General features: G+C 38.9%; 2 protein-coding genes across 3 annotated transcripts in view; one reads left to right on the top strand and one right to left on the bottom strand.

Annotated features, from left to right (window-relative positions):
* Positions 1-14,364, top strand: part of corn (microtubule-binding protein cornetto) — a 28,371-nt gene extending 14,007 nt beyond the window's left edge. Inside the window, exons 2-11 of one of the 2 annotated variants that reach the window (XM_076409913.1) lie at positions 7,223-9,019; positions 10,360-10,626; positions 10,680-10,788; positions 10,859-11,035; positions 11,090-11,251; positions 11,314-11,439; positions 11,498-11,697; positions 11,921-12,085; positions 12,150-12,305; positions 12,485-14,364. In XM_076409913.1, the coding sequence (XP_076266028.1) occupies positions 7,244-9,019; positions 10,360-10,626; positions 10,680-10,788; positions 10,859-11,035; positions 11,090-11,251; positions 11,314-11,439; positions 11,498-11,697; positions 11,921-12,085; positions 12,150-12,305; positions 12,485-12,658 (3,312 nt within the window). In that variant the 5' untranslated portion in view covers positions 7,223-7,243 and the 3' untranslated portion in view covers positions 12,659-14,364. Of the gene's footprint in view, positions 1-7,222; positions 9,020-10,359; positions 10,627-10,667; positions 10,789-10,858; positions 11,036-11,089; positions 11,252-11,313; positions 11,440-11,497; positions 11,698-11,920; positions 12,086-12,149; positions 12,306-12,484 lie in introns of both variants that reach the window. The other variant, XM_076409911.1, reaches the window with a different exon arrangement.
* Positions 14,365-15,830: 1,466 nt separating this feature from the next.
* LOC143199803 (uncharacterized) lies at positions 15,831-24,359 on the bottom strand. The gene is made up of 6 exons (XM_076409910.1): positions 24,221-24,359; positions 23,630-24,015; positions 21,908-22,060; positions 20,685-20,886; positions 19,729-19,896; positions 15,831-19,670 (listed from the first exon to the last, which is right to left on the bottom strand). The coding sequence occupies exons 2-6, from the start codon at positions 23,771-23,773 to the stop codon at positions 16,699-16,701; spliced, it is 3,639 nt and encodes a 1,212-aa protein (XP_076266025.1). The 5' UTR covers positions 23,774-24,015; positions 24,221-24,359; the 3' UTR covers positions 15,831-16,698.
* Between the last annotated feature and the right edge of the window lie 76 nt (positions 24,360-24,435).

Raw genomic sequence — 24,435 nt, 5'->3', positions numbered from 1 at the left:
GAATTTTCATTTTTTTTTGTAGGCTAATTACTTATCCGACCACCCACGTAAAATATAATATTTTGGAGCTTGAATTGGCAACATAAAGTTGACAAAAGCAACTATTTTAGCATGTGCATGTGAAATACTAGCAAAGTTGTGTATATTTAGGTTTGTATATTTGTTTCATTCGATAAAAACTGTCTGGCGGTACCAAACCTGGACTGTATGGTGGTCGGATTGCAATTTCTCTTAAAATATCAGTGAGTTGGTACATAACTTCTTTGTATATTCATTGTAGTGTTGTTTATATAACGATCTTGATCTTGAATCTATTTATCACGACGTGACGTACCAGTAAACCGGCGACAGATTTTGTTATGCGCGTATAAACAACGGAATCCTTAGCCTGGTTTATTTCCTGTCATCGTCGACGGAAAAAGGCGACATTAGGAAGAAAATCAGATATCTCCAGCCGCAGACGGGCTCGATTCCTTTTTTGCGTAATTGGGTTTCTGGTCTGTCTAATTGCGATTTCTAAGCCCTCGTTTTCTTGGCGGTTTGGTCTCTGCTAGATATATTTATAATATGAAGAGCGGTTTTCTCGTTGATATTTATGACTGAATTATTTATGTGTTAAGGGTATTGGAGAGCTCTGTAACTTTTGCTTTTGTTGTGTCAAATGTTTTAATAGCGTTGGGAACTATCGATTGAAAACAGTCGATAGTCAAAAGCACGGTTCGACTGTTTTGTTCAATTCGTGATGTCAGACGAAGATGTACGAACCCTTTCCTGTATAAAGTGTGAGAGAGAAAAGGACGGAGATAATCGCTTGAGGCACTTAATTTTATATGTGCTTATCTTTTCCAACGGTAGTAGATTTACTTTTATATTTGAATGTTCTGTAGATCTGTAAAAAGGAATGGAATTTTTCTATGGAATGGAATACTACCCCAAAAATGTTTTATCATATTTTAATATGTTAATTGATATGTTTAAATAATATACTATAATAAATATAGACAATACAATAGAACTTAAACAAATCCTAAAAACTTAAGATGTACAAAGCTAATCATAAAAAAAACTAATTCATGACATAATTAAAAATGATCGCACAATAACTACTAGACCTTTTTAAAATAAAGCAAATTGAACGGTTATATTTTTTAACGAAAATCGAGAGTCACAAAAATAGTAAAAGGTTTTTTACTATTTATCATTCACAATTTTAATCTTTTTACCCGTACCTTTAATCCTTTTTCCATTAACAGTCTTGAAAAATATCATTCAAAAATGCTGCTATATTAATATACAACATATTCTTATTTACAAGCAAACTACCAAAAAATCATAAAACTGTATATATTACAAATAAATCTATGTAATGTTGGATATATAAATAATTGGGTGGGTGCGCCTACATCTGACGTCCTCTAACGATGTATATATGGTTGCATAGTCGATATTAAAGTAGTTTCCTGTAAATTATAATAAACGCTACGGCGCATGCTCATACTAATGCCATCCGGACAGGATGAAGATACCGCCGTCTTTTATGTTTTAATCGTGTTTTAATTGCCCAAACACCTTCATCAAATCGATTCTACAAAATCGGTTCTAACAGTAAGCATAAATTGGGAACATTTTTGTCAAGATCGCGGCTAGGACGACAGAGCCAGAACGTTAAAAATCAGTCGAATGAAACTAGTAGAACCAAAAATAGTAACTAAAAGTACACAACTGATACACTCGATAGTAAATAGTAACAAAATCAGTCGGACCGAAAATAGCGACTGAAAACAGTCGATAGTTCCCAACACTAGTTTTTACCAACTATTTACCGCTGAAAATCATCGAATGCTGTTATCTGAGTATTGGTTTGGACGTTTTTAAAAATAATAAATAATAAATAAAAAAGATTACGGTCTGTTAAAAAACCATGATCTGCTGAATGGAACTAGATCGAAAATGAAGAACTGGAAATTCTAAATGATTCTGACTTATCATATTATTGGATTATCACTGATTCTACTAGACGCCATGTGATCTGAACGACCAATATTTCTTCTTTTATAAAGATGTAAGGAATTCATACCTTGGAGAACCATACATTCAACTGAAATAATATCCTGATGAATAGAGCAAGATCGAAAATAAGGAACTAGAAATTCTAAATGATTTTTTCGGGTTTCCCATCAGTTTCTCGATTTATTGCTGGTTCTAGTCGATGCCATGTAGTCTGAATGAGCAGTTCTGAAAATGAAATGAAGGAAAAAATCCTTTAAAATTAAGTCGAATTTTTTAAACAAAAATAATTTCAAAAAAAAAATGTCGTTAAAGTCAGTGATGTGAACATGTGTCGATCCATTCGTTTTTACCTGTATATTTTGCAATGCGCGTTAAAATTCTTTTATCGGCCACAACAACACAAATAAAAAAATTACATAATGCCGTCATATCAGAACCGTCCCGCTCAATTGATAAATTGATATAAACGATTTTACTGGATTTTATTGGCCATGATTGCATAATAATCTTGATGCAATCGAAAAAAATACTGCCAAATTTCACCAATTATACCAATAAAACGCGACAAAACCGCACAATGGTCGTTAATAATCTTTTTAACAGGCGTAAAATGTTGCTTTGGGCGTCATTTTTTCTCTCAATTAATTTGTATATTGTAAATAGACGTTGCTGCATCTATTTATAACGTCTAGTTATTATCACTAAAGTTTTAAAGAATTTTGCAGACATTTGGCAACGTGGTCTACTAATACCAAACCAAATCGAATTTTATTGTTTCCATCTCTTTTTAACTCGTATAAAATGAGAAGGAGATATCATCTCCGAGTTTAGAACAAAAACTTAAATTTAGTGTGGTAACGTTGCATTATAAATTTTGATGACGTGCATTGGCTGTTTTATTGTAATGGATATAGAGAGCGTTGAATGCTTTTGTTATTTCATGTGGAATATTTTTGGTGCAGGTTAGTACTCTTCATTCTTCAATAGCTTTATTCAGTGAACGATATTTGTGTGTTTTTGGGGGGCTTTTCGAATAAATATTATGGTTATCCGGGCGTATAGTGCGCCTTTTCGAAATTGGGTCTCCGTACTCTCCGCCCGTTATTTATAAACCGACCGTTGAGATAAGAAAAACAGATGCAACTCGACGAAGACGCGTTTTAAACAAACGACGGTCCTGTGCCACGTCGTTTTTATTTTCGGTTCTAACAAGGTCGGCGAAGAACGATCTCTAATTGGCGAGTGCGATATTTTTAACGGATGCCCAGCCGCATTTTTATGCGACACCATCATTCCTCTCGTTTCTGGAAAGCCGCGAAAGCCTCCCGAGTTTCAAATAAAACCTTTCCTGCCTCTAATGAGTGCTACCTAGCGTTGTCCCGACAGAGAATAACGCCTTTTCTATTGAAATATTCTGGTCATTTTCTTTTAATCTCCTAGTTCAATTGCGTTAGTTGGCATTAGAGAGTATTAGCGGTTTGGCTAGGTTCGAGAATTATACGTATTTACCTTATCCGGAATAAAAGTTCTTTCTTCGATAGATTTTACTTGATTTTCTTCAATATTCTACCACAAGTTCTACTTTTTTTTAATTGTAGTTTAAGTCATTCGATAAATATGCATTAGATGTACTATAATCACTACATAGTATAAAACAAAGTCGCCTTTTCTGTCCCTATATCCCTATGTGCGCTTAAATCTTTAAAACTACGCAACGGATTTTGATGCGGTTTTTTTCAATAGATAGAGTGATTCAAGAGGAAGGTTTATATGTATAATACATGCATTATATACTAAGGCAACATTGCTAATTTTAGAGGTTTCTAACGTGATGTCGTAAATTAACCTATTTTTTTAGGCTTATTTAGCAATTAGCAAAAACGCTGCCTAACCCTACGAGTTAGATCAAATTAATGTACTACAGTATTGTACACCATAAAAAGGTCTACAAAAAAGTCCTCCAAGGTATATATTTATCTTTTAGGGATAACCCACATTAACCATTTTTATTGTTTACTTTTTACATGAGAAAATGGCTTATTTACGAAGCTATTTTAAGCAATACGGCATTAATCCTTATCGAATTAAGTACCTTAAATACAGTGTGCAATTAATATAGAGCAATATGGTTCCTTACAGCATGTAAATTAAACAAATATTTTCGGAGATATTACAAATTTAAAATTTGCGTTTAAAAATGTGTAATGTAATAAAAATTGTATGAATTTAGATATTCCAAAGATAGCAGGAAATCTTCATAGTAAGTATAGGGGAAGAGGAATTGTTTTACTCCAAATTTAATGCGTGCAGGCCAAGGGCAGTAATGAATGAATCAAAAATACTGGATCGATTTTAATCATGTTTTCATTGAGTGACATAGGCATATATATTTTATGCCCGTGCAAAGTCGGAGCGGGCCGCTATGTTTTTATATACAACGTTCATATTTTTTCTGTAGTGTATTTAATTTAGTATCAGCATTGCACCCGTGCGAAGCCGGGGCGGGTCGCTAGTGTTAAAATAAATTAAATTTTATTACGTTATTTTTGTTTCATTATTTTATTTACATTGTTCGCAAAATCAAAATAAACGAAAATTTAAATTTGGTGCGACAACGTTGCGTTGTAAATTTTGGTGACGTGCATTGGCTCTTTTATTGGAAGGACTATAGATTATTTGCCTTGATAAATACCAGTTCAATTTCTGGAACCAATTCTGAAACTTGCATTAATTTAGACTGTCACTACCAAAAATATCTCTTTTTTCGATGATCCTGCGTCACATTTTTCCGTTCTTGGAAGTAAAAGGGGCAAAACATTACGAAAATTACCATCTGGAATCTAGAATATGAATGAAACTCCATATATTATGACTTCACTGAATAAGTATTACTAGAGATATGCGGAGATAACCTACTAGAGAACTAGAGATAACCTTAAATGTTGACAATACAATAAATTTGTAACAATAATAAACTTTCGTCTGTTTTATCTATCAACTCCCGTAGTTTTTTGACAGTATGGGTTCGTAATATTATCTCCACGAGCCTTAAAACAAAACGGTCATTGAAAAGGAACTGGCAGCGGCATTTCACCAATTAAAACTTTTACCGAACCATCTTGATCCTCCGTACAGATACCGGGTACGACCATTCCGGTCGAAAATCCCTTCACATTGGTCAGAGAGATCTTTCGACGTCCTCTCTCGTTTTGCGAGTCTAAATTTAGAATCGAAATGGAAACAAAACGACGATGCAGATGGCAGAAAAAAACTGTCCATATTAATAGATTGTTTCGCCATTGTTTGAACACATTAACGGCCTTGAGATGTCTGCTAGCGAAACGAGAACGATTTGATCCGGCGACGATTTGTATTGGCGCTCAAAAATCGGATACGGTAAAGATTCACTTGGTTAGTCAATTGTGCGATTTTTAGGTCTGAATGTATGGGTTTATTCATGGACTGAATTTTGTGTGTACAAGGGTTTTTGCTTTCTTATTTCCGTGGTTATATCATCGGACAGCGATGGCTGCGGCATGTGGTCAAGGTTGGTGACTGTCCCAGCTAAAATAGTCACCGACATTCTGTATTATTAGTGCTGTGAAGTTATGGAAACTTTGGGGTTGTCATCCAGTATATTTACATCAGCATACATGCATCTGATTCATTAAAATATTTTCAATAGGTTGTTCCATCAGCATATATCAGATACTAAACGCAGTATTGTACTTGCACAGTTTATCTAGTGTATTAATTTACATTTTAACGGTTTTGGTGGCTTAAATCGACAATTATTTACAGTAGAAATATTTAAAATAACTTTTATTAGTTTTATCAAACCTAATCAATTTATTATATACACACTGTTTATTATTTTATACAGTAGGAATGTATCTGATGATAAGCCAACAAAAAAAACGAAGTTATTTCTTATCTAAAAATCTTATTTAATATCAATAGACTTAGAGAAATTTTTTTCTGCGTAGAATTTATAAATCTGACAACAATCAACCAATGACTCTTAAATCTACTTAAATGCTATTTTATTTTTATTCGCTATATATTACTATAACATTATTTTTTGTGACATTTTTGAAATACAACATATTTTTTATACAAGTTCAAGGCCTACTTATTATTTGTCCACCGACACGCTCATTCTATAATGTTCTGTTTTATTTCAAAATATATATGCTGCAGTGTAGAATGAGCAGATATCGACTGGTAAAATATGTCGTTTCTTTCCTCAGTCGGAACCTAAATAATGATCCACCGACAGTTCAGGACACTTTATTCTTGTCCCATCGCATTCACCAATTTCTCAAAACTATATTAGAAAAATGCTGATATAATAGGATTTTAAGTACTATAATGTATTAAGTTTAAAATTTAATTACGATTGGTTATTTAGTATTCGTTTCTTGATACGGTCTCTATATGTTAAACGATGGTTGTACGAACTATTTTTCATAAAGACGCGAATATTTTGGATCCTTTTTTAAGGACATTGTAGGCACAAATGAGAATCTGGTATAATTAAATTGTATATGAAAAAGAATAGAAAACTAAATTTAATAATTATCCATATAGATCAATTGTTATATTTATATTTAAATTGTCATTAAACATTTTAGGAATTAAATGATTATTGAAAACACTGTTAACATTTTAAGTTAGGGAACACATTTTATATAATATATAATATTTATATATAGTTTTACAAAACAAACATAATTGGTTAATTATGTTTGAATTTTCACTATTGGGCGATCACTAGTGTGCGAGGTATACCGGAAAGTCATTATCGGATTTTTTAACAGATGTCTCTAGGCTTAAGTATGCAATGTTATTCAAAAGTATACATGTTATATTTTGCAAAAGTAACACCAGTTTCTAAGATGAATCAAATGGCCAATACTTTGAATAAATAAATGTTTCCATTTTCTTCAAATTATGTAGTTTTTTTTAATGACTTTCCGGTACATATATATAAATCGTAGCTTTATAAAATATTTACTAACGGTTTAATGCACGCTATTTATGTTGTATTATTGATTTGTCGGTTATATATATCTTTGTTTGCCATGAAGGCGGTATAGATTATTCAATCCCGCCTATTTATATCGTAAACTTTATAAATAATCTTCCTTATTGTCTATGCCATTCCTTCGAATAGGTCAGCGTTTATTTTAACTGATTCTATTTATTCCAGGATGACTTGACTGAGAGCAAAATGGACGCGGACGTGTCAACCGATGACATTCACATCGAAGTCGGCGATCCCGAGCGGAATGCCGACGATGCCACCGTACCACCACCGTCACCTCCCGTCGAAGACGTCGTAGTTCAACCGGCATCCGCCGAAGCCGACCACCAAGAACAGGACGAGCTGGAGGGTGATTCCGCCATCCACGGTTTTCTCAACGCCACCACCAACGACACGGTGATCGAGCGGCTCGTGGACGCGGCCTCCGATGGCAAGAAACTCTTTTGCGAGGGAAGTGACAGCGGCGTGGAGGTCGTCGAGACCGTGGAGTACCAGAGGGCGCTCAGTGTGAACAGCGGGGCTTCGCAGGACTTCGACAACGCGGGGATACCGTCCTGCGACTCGTCGGTCATCAGCTGTTGCTCCAACTACGAGGAGGCGTATAACTTGTTGGTGAGAAAGAACTCGACGCTCCTGGAGGACTATACGTTGAGGAACGGCGACGTCACCAGCGAGAACGGTAGCGAGAGCTCGTCGTTGAGCGGCTCGCAGGGTCGATGTCGACGCAGTAACCTCAGCACGGCCAAGAAGAAGGCCGGAGGAGGCGCGGGGGATCTAAAGAAGACACCGGTCTCCGCCAGCAAGGACCGATCCCGATCCAAACCTCCCGCCACCCCTTTACGGACTTCCAACGCCGCCACGAGGATGAAGAGCGTCGATCGGCTCTACAACAAATCCACCGCGGCTTCTCGATCGAACGCCGCAGCCTCCAGAAACAAACCAGTACCAAATAATTTAGATTTAGGCAGGAAGGAGTCAAAAAAACCGCCAGCGTCAGCTCGACCCGTCCAATCCGGCTGTTTGTCACGGAATTCCGCTCAAGCCACGCCCACGGAAGACGGCCGGTGGCTCTCCAAACCGCCTCCATCGTCCATGACGCGGTCGCTACGCTCCTCCGTCGACGTCAAGCCGAAACTGACCCAGGTCGAAAGTAAAACCATAGAAAAATACGCCACGCTGCCTCGTAGGAAAAAGGAGAAGGACAAGACGGTGCCCGAGAAAGGGACCAACACCCCCACGTCCGCCAGCAAGAAATTAACGAAAGATACCCCCTCGAAGATATTCAGCTCGCTTTACCTGTCGAAAACGAAGACCAAGACCAAGATCTACCACGAGATGAACACGCAAACTGCCCTGACCATGACCGACATCGAGCAGGCCTTCGGGGGTGCTCCGGTATCGCCCAAAGATCCCAAAGACATCGAACAGTACACCAAAGAGATCCAGGTCGACATAGAGTCGAAGGAGATCGAGAAAATGAAGACCCAACTGAAAGCTCTGACGGAGAAGTACGAATCCCTGATGGGACAGCACAAAGAACAGACCGACAAGCTCAAGGAGACCGAAACGAAGCTGAAGGCCGAAACCGTGGAGAAGGAGGGGCTGCGCGAAGAACTCAACAACAACACGCAGAGGGTCCTGGCCATACTGGGGCAGGCCGAGAACGCGGAGGACGTCCCCGAATCGGGCGCTTCCAACGACAGCTTGCTGGTGCTGGAGACTCGGTTCCAGAACGTCAGCCAGGTCATCATCCGGCAGGAGGAGGAGATCGCCCGCCTGAACAACTATTGTCGTTCGTTCCAAATCGATCTCGAGAAGAGCCTGGCTGCTCAGAAGACGTTGCTCCAACAACACCAGGATCTCGAAGCCGAGAGCATAGAGCTGCAGGAGTTTATGCAAGCGGAGAAGACCACCTTGGCGGATGCTCTCAAGGAGGCGGAAACGGAGATCAAGAGGTGCCAGGTGAGTTTGTGTAAGGTCTATCCAAAGTAGCAGTAAACTCACGTCATCTCAATTTATGGCGTAAAAACGGGGCAATATTATGCATTTTAATTTATTTTATCTTCGATATATAGCACCATTCTATATAAATAAAATAACAAAACAAATATTTATGATATTTGTAACATGTAAAGCATATATTATCGAAGAAACTAAACTACCGTTAATTAAACAGCCACTATAATTTATAGGTTACAGTTATTTTATTATATTTTCTCTTTTCTAAACCACCTATGGTATCCCCTCGAGTCTTAACCCACCTAGTTACTAATTGTACGTCCAAGTAATATATTTTATTTTAATTAGAGAACATATTTACCTTTTAATGTTTAGTGTTTGTTCCTTTAGTTGCTATATTTTCTTGTCAAATCATTCTGATATCACTGTATTTCTCCTTAGTTTCATATAAATTAGATTTAATCATTGCATTCACCCCAATTCATTTGCTATATCTTCAAAACAGTTAGTATTCATTTTCTCCTTGTACAATTTAATCAAATGTTCATATATATTCTGAACGATTACAAACATATCTATGCATATAAATCTTTCACGTTCTACAATACAATTTTCTAAAGTTATTCTATATTAATTATATACTCACTTTTAGTTATTTACACTTTTATCGCTTTCTCTTGGTATTGAATCATAATCCCATATCCAGAAAGTATTCATTTTCTCACTGACACTTTTTAAGCCACTATTCAGGTCAATAACCAAGCTGTTAATTTCCAATATATCTAACACTTTTTCACGATTCCACCATTTGTCAATTCCTTCTTCTGTGTGTCTGATGGAGTTCAACCAAACCCAAGGGGAATGTTTCGTACTAGTATTTGAAGTGGTGACTTAAATCCCTCAAAGAACTGCGTATTCCTAAATATTCTATGGATATTTTGCAAACTAACCCTTTCCTCTCAGATAATTGTATTAAATTATGTCTACATTCAAAAAAAACTACTCATCGTTTTCATACATTTCATAAATTTAATTTTGAATAGAGCTAACATCAAGATATGTAGATACTTTCTTTTCGGTGAATTCAAAATTATATAACTTTTCTTTAATTTGAGAGATTTTGGTTAAAGTGCCCACACAATTTTCAGTGCAGTACAATATAATAAAAATATTTCCAATAAAAAAACAACCCAATAGCTTAATGTTTAATAGTATCAATATTTGCCTCTCTAACGCATTTTACTGGTAAGAACGGGCCCCCATTACCTCGTCATGGTCGAAGTTGTTGATTAAAGACGTAATCTGATTCTATCTGACTATTGACTATATTACTTTTTGTATAGCAAAACCTGACGGCCAAAGACAAGGAATTGAGCGACCATCAAGAAGAATGTAGGCAATTGTCCAGGTTATGCGAGCAAAGACGCTTGGAGAACTTGGGTTTACACGCTCGGATAGGGAATCTCGAAGCGAAGAGCCGGGATCTGTTGGTGCATCAGGGCAGTTCAGTTTCGGGCGCCTCCGTAGCCCTGACGTCCCTCATACAGAGAATCAACGGTTTGGTGGACGAGCTCGTGGTAGCCTACAGTATATCCGACCAAGAACTGGAGGTATAGTAATTTGGCAACAATATATTCCAGCCGTAAATCAGTCGTTGTTACAGGACGTCATCTATCACAACGAGGCTTACAACAACAGTAGCAGCAGCGTGGAATCCACTCCGGAGAAATCCAAGCTGTTTACTGATGATAAACAATCTCCAAATGGAAAAGGTACACGATACCGCATCCTTCTCCCTCGCTCTACACCAGATATGTAACTTAATTTGATCAAATTCCACAGGATCATCATTCGTATCGGCTGTGATTAATGCCATAAGGAATGCCGCCACCGGTAGAGGGGAGTTCGGCAGGAAGGACAGCCTGTACGACCGCAGTAGCTCCAACGAGATGCTGGACTCCGAAACCGAGCCTTGCCTGATGATGGAGCACGTTTTGGAAGACGTAGTGGTGCCTGATGGTGAGTCGTCGTATTTGTTTCCGTATAATTCGGTAATAATGTCCTTCCTTACAGGACATTCTCACAATATGATATCATCAGGACACGGGAGCATGTTGAGTTCGAGACTGACGCACAGTGAAAGCCTCAAGGACGTGTCCAATATATATTTCAGCCGGCAGGGCTCAGAACCAACCAGCCTCAACACTTCATTCACCAGCGATATTTTTTCTTTGAGTACGCACACTAGACATAAACAAAAAACAAATAAAACACCGCTAACTCATCCCGAATTTTAGGCGAGTTTCTTCCACCGGCCTCACTCGTGGACCAAGTCATCGACGTCGATAACGTCATCACCAGGCTTCTCAAGGTCATACGCATCATTCAGATCGAAAACGACGAGTGCATGAACGAGCTACAAGGTATTTACTAATATCACCTTAGAAAAAACCCGATCAGCCATCAGTGTACCTGTTTTAGATCAAAGGGATACATTAACAGAGCAAGTGGACAAACAAAAGGAAACTAATAAGTTGGTGGTGAAACAGTTGAAGGACTGGGAAGTGTTGGGGGCCAGGCTCAAGACGGAGGTGAAAGAACTGATGAACCAGTTAAGTCGGAAGAACAACGAGATGGACGGGGTCAAGAGTGAACTGAATAAACAGCGAGAAGAGGTCGAGGTAGTACTATAGTTACTTAGAGAATTAGAGAATAGACTACTATGAACAGTAGAATCCTCTTTAATTACAAACTAGCAGTAATAATTCATTGGTAATGCTCCTCTATCTGTTTTATATTTCCCCCCTTTGCTTAATCACATAATATGAATAGTTACATGGAGATTTGAGATTGCATTCCCACTTGTTAGAGTTCAAACAGAAAGTGATTGGTTTCATCTTGCAGAAACTCAACCAGGATGTGTGCGACCTCTCCACGGCATTGGCCAAAGCCGAGGTTATAATGAAGGAGAAAGACGAGGAGGTCGAGAGACAAATGGAAGTGTGGAATAAAACCGGCGAGATGCCCTCGCCGGAGGTGTTGGCGAGGCTTGTTGTAGCCCAGAATGAGGTAAGTTGTTAGCATCTTCATATTAGGCGGCGTAATCTTAACATTTCGGTTTGATTTTTGCCAGGTACCGTCTCTGAAGGAAACGATATCCGACAGAGACAAACGCCTGACGGAATTGAATCAGGAATTCGTGGCCAGCCGACAGGTTCTGACGGAGAGCCTCAAAGAAGCCGTCGGCGAAACCAAACGGCAGTATGACGCTATCGACGGCGCTCTGGAGGTAAACAACTGAACTCGTTACGATCCTCATCCACCATCGCACGTCATTAGCGAGAAATAGTTCACATATCACCCGTAGTTACCCGGGAAGAAATCGCATTCCTTCCTCCGCATCGCGGGCTCGTCCAAGAGAGAGTGAGAGAGCGCGAAGTGATAAATGATAATGCTAATCGTTTCCAGGTGCTTCGCGGCATCCAGTCTGTGGTACAACAGTGTCCCCCGTTGTCGAAACTGCAGAGTGACCTGGAAGAGATCAATTTTCAGGCGCCGATCGTGACCTCCCCCGATTGTAATGCCAACGCCAACGGCATCGGCAGTTTGGAAATAGCTCCGGCCATAAACACTACCGCCTGAATGTATAAGGCGATCGTTGATGGTAGAGAAATCGGTTGTTTCGTTCGAGTAAAAAGTAGACTAAGACCATAGAGTAATAGAGAGAAAACTCAATAGGGATCTCTGGAGAAAAGTTACGCTACGTCCAATATCTAGATGGAGTTATAATCGACCATGCAAGTATTTGAAGAAAATATTTTGTTGTGAAGACATTTGATTGGTCCTTTGTTAAAATTTGCTAAGCAAGTGCGGCACGTGACCTTTGTAACCTCACATTTCATTAGTACCTTTTATTTAGTAGGATCTATTGGATTTTTTTTGTTTCGTTATATTAAAAACAAATTCTTCATTCTTCCCTGTTATAATTCCAATAAATTCTTTACACTTATCGTTCATATTCTTAATATAATAATTATAACATTTTATCCTGATAACTATTACGTATCATACAACAAAATGGTTTAAAATTTATATTTTTAAAGAAATATGCGTAATGTTATTATGACATTATTGACATGGCATAACCCAGGAATAAAATAAAGCAGATAACTTAGAGATCTATACACAATACAATAAAATAATCTTGACGGAAGATAACCTTACTTCTATAAACTTTATCTCACCTCGGTCTACAGATTATGAACAAAAATTTCACTTAACTTCATTTTTTACATAATTGTTAAGGCACGTATATTTTTGACCCCATATTTTCTAATTTATGCTACTTTTATAAGCATATTTTAAAAATGCAATGCCATTTGACACTATTGAAATGTTGACTAATCACATTTACGTTCATCTTTTTGACATTTTTCCATTTGAACACATTTTGGGTTTATGCTCTGGCCAATATTTTAGAATTTTTTACATAACATATCTCAGCACAGCGATTCAAACAATATGTTCGAAGTAGTGACATCTAGATATTGGGCGTCGCGAAAAATTTCTTCAAAATTGCCTGTAAAGTTAGATCTCTATTTTTTCTGTGATTAAGACTGTTGTAGGGTAATTGAACATTGTTGCGACTTATCCTCTGTATTAACGTGTTTGTTTCAATAATCATACAGGATGAAGCTGAAATCAAATGTGTCTTGCACCAACATTCATGCATGAAGACTGTTGGGAATGGCAAGACAGCACAAAAAAGACCAAAAAAAGGTTATCGTCAATTTCGTAACCGTTCGTTCAGCTTTGAATCAAAATGGTTGTAAATATTTCCGAATTTTTCATGTAACTTTGTTGGATAAAACAAAAGTCGTGTACCGATGCGGGTTGCAAAGAAACCACCCGCTCCGGTCCTAATTATAGTTCGAACTTCCCTTTTGCCGCCACAAGGCTGATGTAAAATGCCATCCATATTGTCGTTACAAGAAAGAACCAGAGACCTTCCCGTCCGCCCGTCCCCCTTCCCGTCCGGGAAAACCCGTGGCGGCTTTTTTTCTGCAACATACGCCCGATTTAGGTCATTTTTTCGTCGATTTCCCCCTTTCCTGAAAAAAGTGCCATGCTAAAAACGGGAGTCGCGTTTTTGTTTTCCCCGTTTCGGCAGCTAACTGAACAACGGATTGATTCTATGGTTTCTTCTTCGTCGCCTAGTAGCAATGTTTTACTTTGTTCTCTGTCCCGTTTTTGATCGGTTAGACTTTCGGTGCTTTCGACGAAATACATATTTTTAGATTGTATTATAATACCGCCATTTTATTATAAATAAATTTTATTTAAAATTACTAGATGTTTCATTTTCCCTATACCGTAGAGCTGCGATTGATTATAGCCCTTATAATATATTTAAGGCTGCCTTTAATTTGATACCACCATAACTATATGCCGCTTTTATTCCGTGACAAAAAATTACAAATGTTTTATAGCCAACTATTTTTTTTACAATTTGACATTACTGCCTTTATTCAAACTCTCTGTCAACTGTTTTATAGACACACCCTTTAACAACTATTTATCAAGCCTGATAATTAAAAATGTTAACGCACTCTTCGATATTACCAGTTCAGTTTATGATCGGTTAGACATTTGGTGCTTTCGCGTAAATAGATATTTTTAAATTCTATTATAATACAGGCATTTTATTGTATATTTTAACTTTATTTAAAATTACTTGATAGGTAGAGTTGCGATTGATAAGCAATTGATTGTAGCACTTGCACCAATTCTATTATAATACAGGCATTTTATTGTATATTTTAACTTTATTTAAAATTACTTGATAGGTAGAGTTGCGATTGATAAGCAATTGATTGTAGCACTTGTAATTTATTTAAGTTTGTCTTGAAACCACCATACCTGTACATACTGCTTTTATAGCCGACTATTTTATTACAATTTTACTTTACTGCCTTTATTCAAATTCTGTGTGGGCTGTTTTATAGACATACCCTTTAACAACTATTTGTCAACCCTGATAATAAAAAATGTTGAGACACTCTTTTCGGTATTACCGTTCCATTGGTTAGACTTTTGGTGGTTTCGAGGAAATACATATTTTTAGATTGTATTATAATACCGCCATTGAAATGTAAATAAACCTTATTTAAAATTACCTTAAAAATACTTTGAAGAAATTGCAGACGTTTGGCAAACGGACAACTTTTGCAGGCTCATTCCGTTATATGTTCGAAGTCCTTTGACAGCAATCTACCTATATTTAAATATAATAAAATAACAAGCATAATACTATCTGACTGTAACACGAATTTACAGCTTTATACAGACATATATTAACACCCTTGTCACTGCTATTTTGAATTGACTATATATATACGGTTGCTTTATTATGCCGTTAAATTATTTATATTGAAAACTATATTTAGAAAAATAAATTATATAAACATCATATTCAGTTGTTTTATTTTAGATTCTCAATGTTAATTTATGGAGTTAGAAATTAAAGGTAAAAGCCTGTACAAGTACGTACCGAATAATTTTTTGTATTGCTACACAGATTTTGTTATTTAAAAAAGTAAGGGATGTATTAATTCTTATTATATGACATTACGCACGTACGTATCGTAAGATTCAAATCGGGTGAAATAATGTTGACATTTTTTGAAACTACCTGTTTAAAGACAGAGTTGCTTTTTTAGTGAATATATTATGTGCAAAATCAGATCCGCCTTATACATAGTGGTGATACTTACCCAAGAACAATATTTTAAAGTTTTTTAAAAATGATGCTACATTTCTTTATAAAAAGTGCATTTTTATTACAAGTAAAAATCGGATAAAAGAAAATGTATATTAAAAAAAATTGCTTTTCAAAGTAAACTAAAACAGAGTTAAACTTTTGAGGTATATACAATCACTAAAAACTAATTAAAACTTTTTCCTATGGATAGAACTGATTGCGGGCGAAAAGAGAACTTCTGGAGAAAGGACCATTCTGTTTTTCTTTATTGTTATGTACCAAGAAAAATATGTACCCTTAAGACTCACTATATCACTTATCTTATTATGAACAATGTTAATTTTTACAAACGCCGTTTTTTGCCTTAATAGAAAACATCGCACCCATATCCATGAATTCTTATTGATTTTTTCCTGTGTAGACAACCGAGGAAAATATACAATTAGAATATGAATGAGCTGACATTACACGTATGTAAAATTATACATAAGAATGATGTAATAACTTATAGAAACATATATATCTAAATAGAATATTTGTACTTAACATTTAGATCTATGTAGAAAGATGGAGACTGTCCAAACCAATTTGGAACAGTAAAAAGGAAACTAACATAATTGACACGATAACAAAAAAGTTGGAAACCTAGCCTATTTACATTATGATTTAAACCCCCAGGATTTATTCAAGATGGTTTCCGGAAGTAAACAGTGATATTTACACTAAAAAAATGTACAACATGTATCTTAAAAATATACAGAACACGCGCGCAACAGTAAAAAAGTTCACTCTCTCTTTCGCTCGTCACAAGAACGGTGGTTCTTTGGCTTGGAGGCCGACCCATTCAGATCACATCCCTTGCCCCATCCGGTGGTTGGGTTCAGGAGACGCCTGGACCGTCGCCACCGATGGAGACGCTGCGTCAGAAGGGGTGCGCCTTGATGGTGTGCATACGGAGGTCCTTGGTGAAGTTGAAGGTCATGTTGCAGATGGGACACAGGTAGACCTTGCCGCCGGGTGGCGGGGGGGCCGGACCGCCGCCGTTTCTTTGTTTTTCGTGCACCTTCAGGTGAATGGTGAGCGAGTTCTGTTTCTCGAAAACGCGGTCGCACTGGTCGCAGCGGAACTCCGTGCGGACGTGTTCGGGGTGGTGCTGCCGCACGTGGGCGGCCAACGTGTCGGTTCTAGTGAAACTTGACGAGCAGTAGTTGCAGGGATTCTTCTTCGGCAGCGGTTGGCCGCCCGACATCCTCTTCTGGCGCTCGACTAACTCGTGGTAGCGTTTGTGGGTATCGTACTCGAGCTGCGATTTGAAATCTTTGTTGCAGGTGTTGCAGCGAGGTACCAGCATCACCTCCTCGAGATTTCTGTGCTGTTCGAGGATGTGGATCTGGAGGGCGGTGTCGTTCGGTAGCCGGGCGAAACAGGTGGAGCACTGGAATCGGGACGCGGGTTGGGGTTTGGGAGGTGCGGATTTCTTGTTGAACACCCTGGATTGTCGGGCTAGTTTGAGCGCCGCTATGGCCTGGGGAGAGTGCGCTTCAGGATTCTCCAGCCGACTGCCGGCGCGCTTATGCCAACCCGCGTGGGCGGTCATCGCACCGACGCTCGCGAACGCCTTCTTGCACAGCGGGCACTTGATGTTCTTCTCCACGTTGTCCTTGCGCTTGTCGCGGGGCATCCTGATCTTGGGGCTGTCCCCGTGCTCGTCGCGCATGTGTCGCGTCAACTCAACCAGCGAGCTGAATGCCCTCCGGCAGTATTTGCAGAACATGTTCTTCATCTTTGGTACCTCGAACTTCTCATCCTCCACCTCCTGTTTGATCTCGACCTCCACCTCCATCTGACTAACCAGCTGCGGCATCTCGTCCATCTCCTCGGCGTGGTCCTCCACCTTGTGCGCCTCCAGATCCGGTCTGCTGTCGAACGCCGTGTGACACAGGTCGCAGAGGAACTTACGCGCTCGCTTCACCAGGTTCGTTGGCGTGTGACACTTCATGTGGTCCTTCAGTTTGCCCCTGTTACTGAACACCTTGAAGCAGTACTTGCAGTTGTAGTAGGACTCCTCCTCCTCCGGATCGGCCGCGTTCTCTAGCTCCGATCTCTTGCGCGCCTTCCCGATGGCGGATTTGTCGTCCCGCAGGTCGCTCAGGGTCATCCGTTCGTGCATTTGCGTGTGCAGATATAGAGACGCGGGGGTCATGCACATTTTGTCGCAGTAGTCGCACTTCTTGGGGAACTCGGTGCCCTTCTGGGCGTAACTAGTGCCGTGTTTGTTTTTCAAGTGTTCCTTGAGGGTCTTCAGGCTGGCGTAGACGCGATCGCAATGTTCGCACATGAACTTCTCCACGAAACCGGGCTTGCCCTCGTCCTCTTCGTTATCCAGGACGGGCATATCGTCGTCTTCATCAAATCCATCGCCATTTACCGAACTGTCGGACCGATTCGAGGGTTGATGGTACAGCATCTTGTGACTCCGCAGGTCGTCTTTGGTCTTGAACATGGTGTCGCAGAGGTCGCACGTGACCATTACCTCGCCCACGTCGTCGATCTCCACCGCTGGCGTAAGAACGCTCGCGATGTCCTTGAAACCGTTCTGGTTGTGTTGTTCGATCTTGTGCTGCTTCAGCTCTGACTGGAACCTGAACACGTCGTCGCACTCGTCGCAGTTCAGAGACGGATGGTTCTCGTCCAAGTGCTGCGTCCATTCTGCCGAGTTAAACATGCCGCCGCAGTCCGGACACGAATACACGGCGCTCTCGTCTTCCTCGGGTTGGTGAGATTTGATTTGGCTGAGCACCTCGGGCGGAACGTCCACCTCGTTCCTCTCCAGGTGGGTCTTGTAGTGCCTCACCATGTTGTGCATGCTGGAATAGTCCCTGTCGCAGGTCGGACAGCTGGCGGCTTTCCGCCAGTCCGCCGCCGTGATCACGTCGCCCATCCCGAGGATCTTCGACACTATGATCTTCGCTGGCAGGTTCTTCAGCAGCGCCCCTAAGTCCGCTTTCTTCTTAGCGACGCTTTCGTCTTTGGTACCGTCGTACATATCGACGGATGCCAGTGGTCGCAGCGATCTCCTCCGTTCCTGTTTGGCCTCCGACGCGCCTTCCTCGTCGCATTCTTTCGGCGCAGGCATCTTCCTTGGACTGTACACGTCTTCCTGCAGGAGGACGAAGCCCTCCGATCGATCGTGATGCTCCTGGCAGTGTTTCACAAATTCCTCTAGCGTGGCGGTGGCCACGAAACAGATGTCGCAGTAATACGAGAGAAGACAGGAGCGGAAACAGTGGTGTTTATACTCTTTCAGGGCATCGAACACCAGCCCACAGGAACAATAGATCGGGGGTTCGCCGTGTGCGTGCTCCTCTTCGACATGTCTGCAGTAGTCGTCGTAAAAACTGAACAGGAACTGACAGCGGTTGCACTTGAAATTCTGGTATACTCTGGTCTTGATCTCGTTCCGCTTCTTCAGGTTGGAAAGTTTCATCAGAGTCTCCAGCTGGGTCTTGGGACATTTGGGGTTGTGCTTCAAATACGAGGATCTGTCCGTGAATGACGTCATGCAGTCGTAACACGTGAACAAAGGGAACCATATCCTTTGCTCGCGCAAGTGCGACATCAGATTGTGTTTGGACTTGTGATGTGCGTTGTGACAGGCGCACTGCAACGTTTGGAACATAGACACCATAGCCTTGCACTTCTCGATGTAACTGAGCTCAATCTTGGACAACGCCTCGCACTCTATCGGAGTGGTATCTTTCTGGACCAGTTTCAAACCGGCGGCGAACTGTATCTTCTGATGATCGGTTTCGGGATTTTCTGATGCGCCCTGCGTCCTCTGATCGGAAGCTTGATTGCTCATAGTATCCTCGTTGTTCGCCGGATCAACGCCAACTGAAACGCAACACCAACATTACCACATCTCCACCGAGCGGATGCAGAAACACATTACCGTGATTCATCATTGTCCGGGCCGTCCTGTCGTCGTTCTCGTTCGCGTCTTTGCCAACGCCATGCCGCTCGATTCCCTCCAACTCGTCCCCGGTTTTCCGGATCTCGCACATCGGCGTGCGTTTGTCCTTCTTGTGGGTGGATGACTGGTGCGCCCGCAAGCTTGGAGCTAAAGCAAATAGAGGATACGTTATTCTTAAGTCGTCTCAGTATTAAATAAACCATAAATCTATCAACAGCACCCTAATGATCTACTGACAAGGAAAATACAGTGCATTATTATATAAGAGTATAAGTAAATAAATTGTAGTTTTGTAGAAATAATGATTTATTGAGATTTCTTTCTTAAAAGTACAATAATCCATTCATTTTAGGCTAGTAAATGACAAAACGTTAATCAAAATCTTGAGGTAGTCAATTCATTAAGAGGTTTGTGGATCAATAGTAGCAATCATTGTTGATCACATTTGGAGATCTTTAGGAGAATTTCACTACTTTCATATATAGTTGTAGCTTTTTTATTTGGTTTTAACTATATTATCTGGGTTTGATTTAAACGATTTTGGATTTTTTTATGGTAATGTTTATTTATATGGTTTCTTGGGGATCTTGTTAATTGTTCAAATATCTAAATTAATTTAAATATGGTGTTTTATAAAAATAAAAGGTATATAGAAATTACTTTTATTATTTAATTTTATTGAATAATTTTTTAATAAAATGTGTTATTTCAAACAATTTTTAATGTTTATTTCCCTCATATATAGTTTCAACATTAAACCAATTTATCAAATTTGTGTGTATTTATTTATAAAAAATAATGATGGGTAATATGATGTTTTTATAAAAATAGAATGGCCGGACATATATTAATTAATCGTCACACAATAAGGGCATTTAAATTCAGCTAGAAATTAGCTTTGTTACATTAACCACGCCGCTGATCCGAGCTCTTACCTTCTGGTTGTCTCTCCGGGCAGTCGTATGTCTGGCCATCGTCGCTCCCGTACTTGGCGACGATTTCGGGAGGCAGTTCGTTGTATTCGTCGTCCATGGGCTCGTCGATCTCCACTTTGATGGGCCACACGGGATGAGTCCCGTTCATCAGCCCCGCCTCGCTTATTTCCTCCGAATCTGGATCCGGTTTTATCCGAAGTATCTGAAAATGATCCAATCAATCATATACGCGCTATAGTATTAACATAACTCATAACGGTAACACTAACACAACCCAAAAACAGTGTCTTAACACAGAAAAGAAAAACAAAAGAAATATACAATGGGCAAACGATTAAAACACATTTTTTAACATAAAAAAACCTAAAATACTTTGACCAATTGAAAAAACAAGTATATAACTTGATCACTGAACATCAAATATAAGTTTTTGTTATTTCATCTCTCTTCTATTTATCCTCTCTTTAGCCTTCCCAGTTAAGAGTTAATTTTACCAGTTTTTTGTCTTTTCCAGACATATCTCTCATATTTCTGTCACACTTCTCAATTTTTACTCTTCTAATTCTTTTTTCCCGGTTTATTCTGTTTTATAACTATGAAAACCCACCATCAGCAGAAAATGAATATGGAATAACAATAAACTATGAATCAATGAAAGAAATAGAAGAAAAATAAAGACAAGTTCAACAAGACAGAGACTGATATATTATAAAGGATCCAGACAGCTTGATTAATCACCGTCAGTCATTCAATCTTTTCCATATTTCTGTCACACTTCTCAATCTCTACTCTTCTAATTGTTCTTTTCCTGATTTATTCTGTTTTTATAACTACGAACACCCACCATTCAGGAGAACATGAGTATGGAAGAACAATAAACTATGAATTAGACAAAAAAATTGAAGAAAAATGAGGTGTTCAAGAAACAGAGACCAGACAGCTTCTTTGATCACTTTCAGCCATTTAGGCTTTCTCATATCTCTGTCAAGCTTCTCAATTTTTGGTCTTCCGATTCTTTTTTTTTTCACTGATTTACTCTATTTTATTACTACATACACCCACCATCAGCAGAAAGTGAGTACGGAATAAAAATAAACCATGAATCAGAGATTGAAATAGAAGCAAAATAAGAAAAGTTCAACAAATAGAGACCTGTCAATTCCAAAGGATCCAGACAGCTTCTTTAATCAACTTCATTCAATCACTAATCGCAACAAACTTACCGGTTCATCCGGGCTTAAAACGCCAGTTTTGTTCATCAACTCGATCAATTTTGTTTGGTTCCGATGACATTCCCGCTTGTAAGAGTGAAACGTGTCCAATCTGATGATGCAATCGTTGCAGACGAGCGTGGAGAATTGGTCTTGGCGACTCACCTGTTAAAAAATAATTGTCGTTATTCGTTTATCCGGTGTTCTTTCTTTTTCCTTCGAACCAAACAAAAACCTGGTTCATTAGCGATAGTTTAATAATGCAAAGCTTCTTTCTGTAGTATTGATTTTCAATTCTAACGCGGACTTTCTTGGAGATTTTCAGTTAATACTGACACGTTCAACGTTTCGGTAAATGTTACATAATATACTGACCAGTTGAATTTGTGGCACATATTATTTTAACGTTAAAGACTTGGATACTTTTTCATCAACATTACCGCATGAAAACATGAATAGCTTGGCATGAAAACGTTAATTTTATACATATATATATATATATATATATATATATATGTATATATATATATATATATATATATATATATATATATATATATATATATATATATATATATATATATATATATATAAACATTTGATAACAAAGAATGTTTAAATTAGAAGTTAAACATTTACAGATTACAGCAATATATATACGATGGACAAAACAAATATTGAGACACTCTATAGCTGGAATTCTATATTTTATTTCAATGAAAATACTTAAAGACTTCAATAACAAACTTGCTTAACAACTTATTCCTTTAATCGGTGGTTAATGTGTCGATTAAAAAAAATTTAAATAAATGTTTTATGAAAAACAGATTAAAAACGTGGATACTTTTTGATGGACATAATCCTGGAAAAAACGAGTAGCCTCGAAGACGTAAATTTTTAAATGAGAAAAAAACCCTGACAAACAACGTCGTTTAAATTACTTTGAGAATTTAAATATAAAAATAAAACAAGTAAAATTACTAGGACTCTGGATCCAACGCGTATAAACAAATGAATGAAGTCAAACATTTACGAACATAGTTTTCTCTGAACAGCAGTGTATATACGCCATGGACCAGAACAAACATTAAGGCAGTTTCGGATAAATCTTAGGTAACACTTCAAATTGGCAACGGTGTATGTATTTCACATGTGATCACGTCACATAATGTTTTGAAACAACATTAAACCACGAAAAATAAACAGGAGACATTTGGAATGTGCTACTGGGACAATCGGCAGAGACATGATCAAATGGCCCCTCCGCCAAGATACAGTAAAAAAATAAACAACCCGATACAATTTTAATCAGTCGGGCATAAAAATAATCGATGAATTTGTCCATTAGGTTTTATCGTCATCATTAAACGCGATATTCGGATGTGTCAAAGACCTCGAGTCACTCGACTGCATCACTAGCAGGGTTTCTGCAACTATTTCCCCACCGGATAGGAAATTACCGCAGTTATATCATCAGGATTCGCGATAAATTCAGAGAGAGCGTTTCCGAAACGGCCCGTTTCTATCGGTTTTCAGCCCGTCTCATCACAGGAACCTAGAAAAGACGTGGAGCGGAGCCGCTGAACGTCCCAGTTCAGCCATTGCTGTCGCCAATCGCCCAGCCGAGACGTTAAGGTCGAGAATATCAACCGTCACCGCATCGATATCGCCTCTATCGACCATCGTCGAACGCTCGCTGCACACGTTCAGATCAGAAAACGGAAAATATCTTACCTGGATGGCCACCAATTGATGGATCTTTTGCTGCAGCCTGTTCGGTCCCAGTTCAACGTCGAAAATCGACTTCAGCGATTCGGGCCTGTCGCACAAGCACAGTCTGCAAACGTTGAGGTATTCGCCGGTTCGATGTTCCGCCATGACTGAATCTGGTGCGGAGAGTCGTTCTATTAACGTGGCAGCAGCTCACGATGCTTCACTCGAATCCAAAGGTTCTAGTGGAAAATCCTCATTTCCATTCCCGTCCCGCAATCCTATTGATATCACTTAACGACGTACGATTTCAATGCTTCGGTATGATGAGTTTCCCCCCACACTGCATTGTCTGGGTGATAGTGAAGACAAACTTTTGTCCTGATAAAACTTTCGAATACCGACTATACCTGTAAACAGAAGCAACGTCTCAGCACATCACTCATCAGACGCACACCGCAAATACCGCCTTAAAAGCAAACAACTTCTGCATTATCAGATCCCATTGAAAGCAACGTTCATGATGCATTAACTGATGACTCCGTAATAAGGCACGAATAATAGTCACAATCGATGGAAAACTGGACGATGCAGCACGAGAACGAACTATCTTACCTGCTGCTTCAAGATAATCACTATGAGATAATTTTATACACCGTTAAACTGATTGTTTTTTTGGAATTCAAACTTAGGAAATATGAACTCCTTCTCACCATCAAAACAACTGACTTCACCCATCTATAAATTTGGCAATGCCGCTAACATGTTATGTCTAATGGTTTGTCTACAGTACGTTCCAAAATTTGAAATCTGTTAATTCAATATATTTT

This window comes from Rhynchophorus ferrugineus, unplaced genomic scaffold, assembly GCF_030347505.1.
Source record: "Rhynchophorus ferrugineus isolate W39M unplaced genomic scaffold, kcgeb_rfMv2 rfM7, whole genome shotgun sequence".
Taxonomy (NCBI): domain Eukaryota; kingdom Metazoa; phylum Arthropoda; class Insecta; order Coleoptera; family Curculionidae; genus Rhynchophorus; species Rhynchophorus ferrugineus.
The sequence above is the reverse complement of the archived record's forward strand: the minus strand, read 5'-3'. Positions and strand labels throughout refer to the sequence as shown.

What these genes read in the sequence shown, in the direction of transcription:
- LOC143199803 (XM_076409910.1), bottom strand. Translation starts at nt 23,773, where the DNA reads ATGGCGGAACATCGAACCGGCGAATACCTCAACGTTTGCAGACTGTGC. An exon ending in TTTTAAGCCCGGATGAACCG is followed by an intron (nt 20,887 to 21,907) that starts GTAAGTTTGTTG and finishes GATCATTTTCAG; the next exon opens with ATACTTCGGATAAAACCGGA. An exon ending in CCGGACAATGATGAATCACG is followed by an intron (nt 19,671 to 19,728) that starts GTAATGTGTTTC and finishes GTTGCGTTTCAG; the next exon opens with TTGGCGTTGATCCGGCGAAC.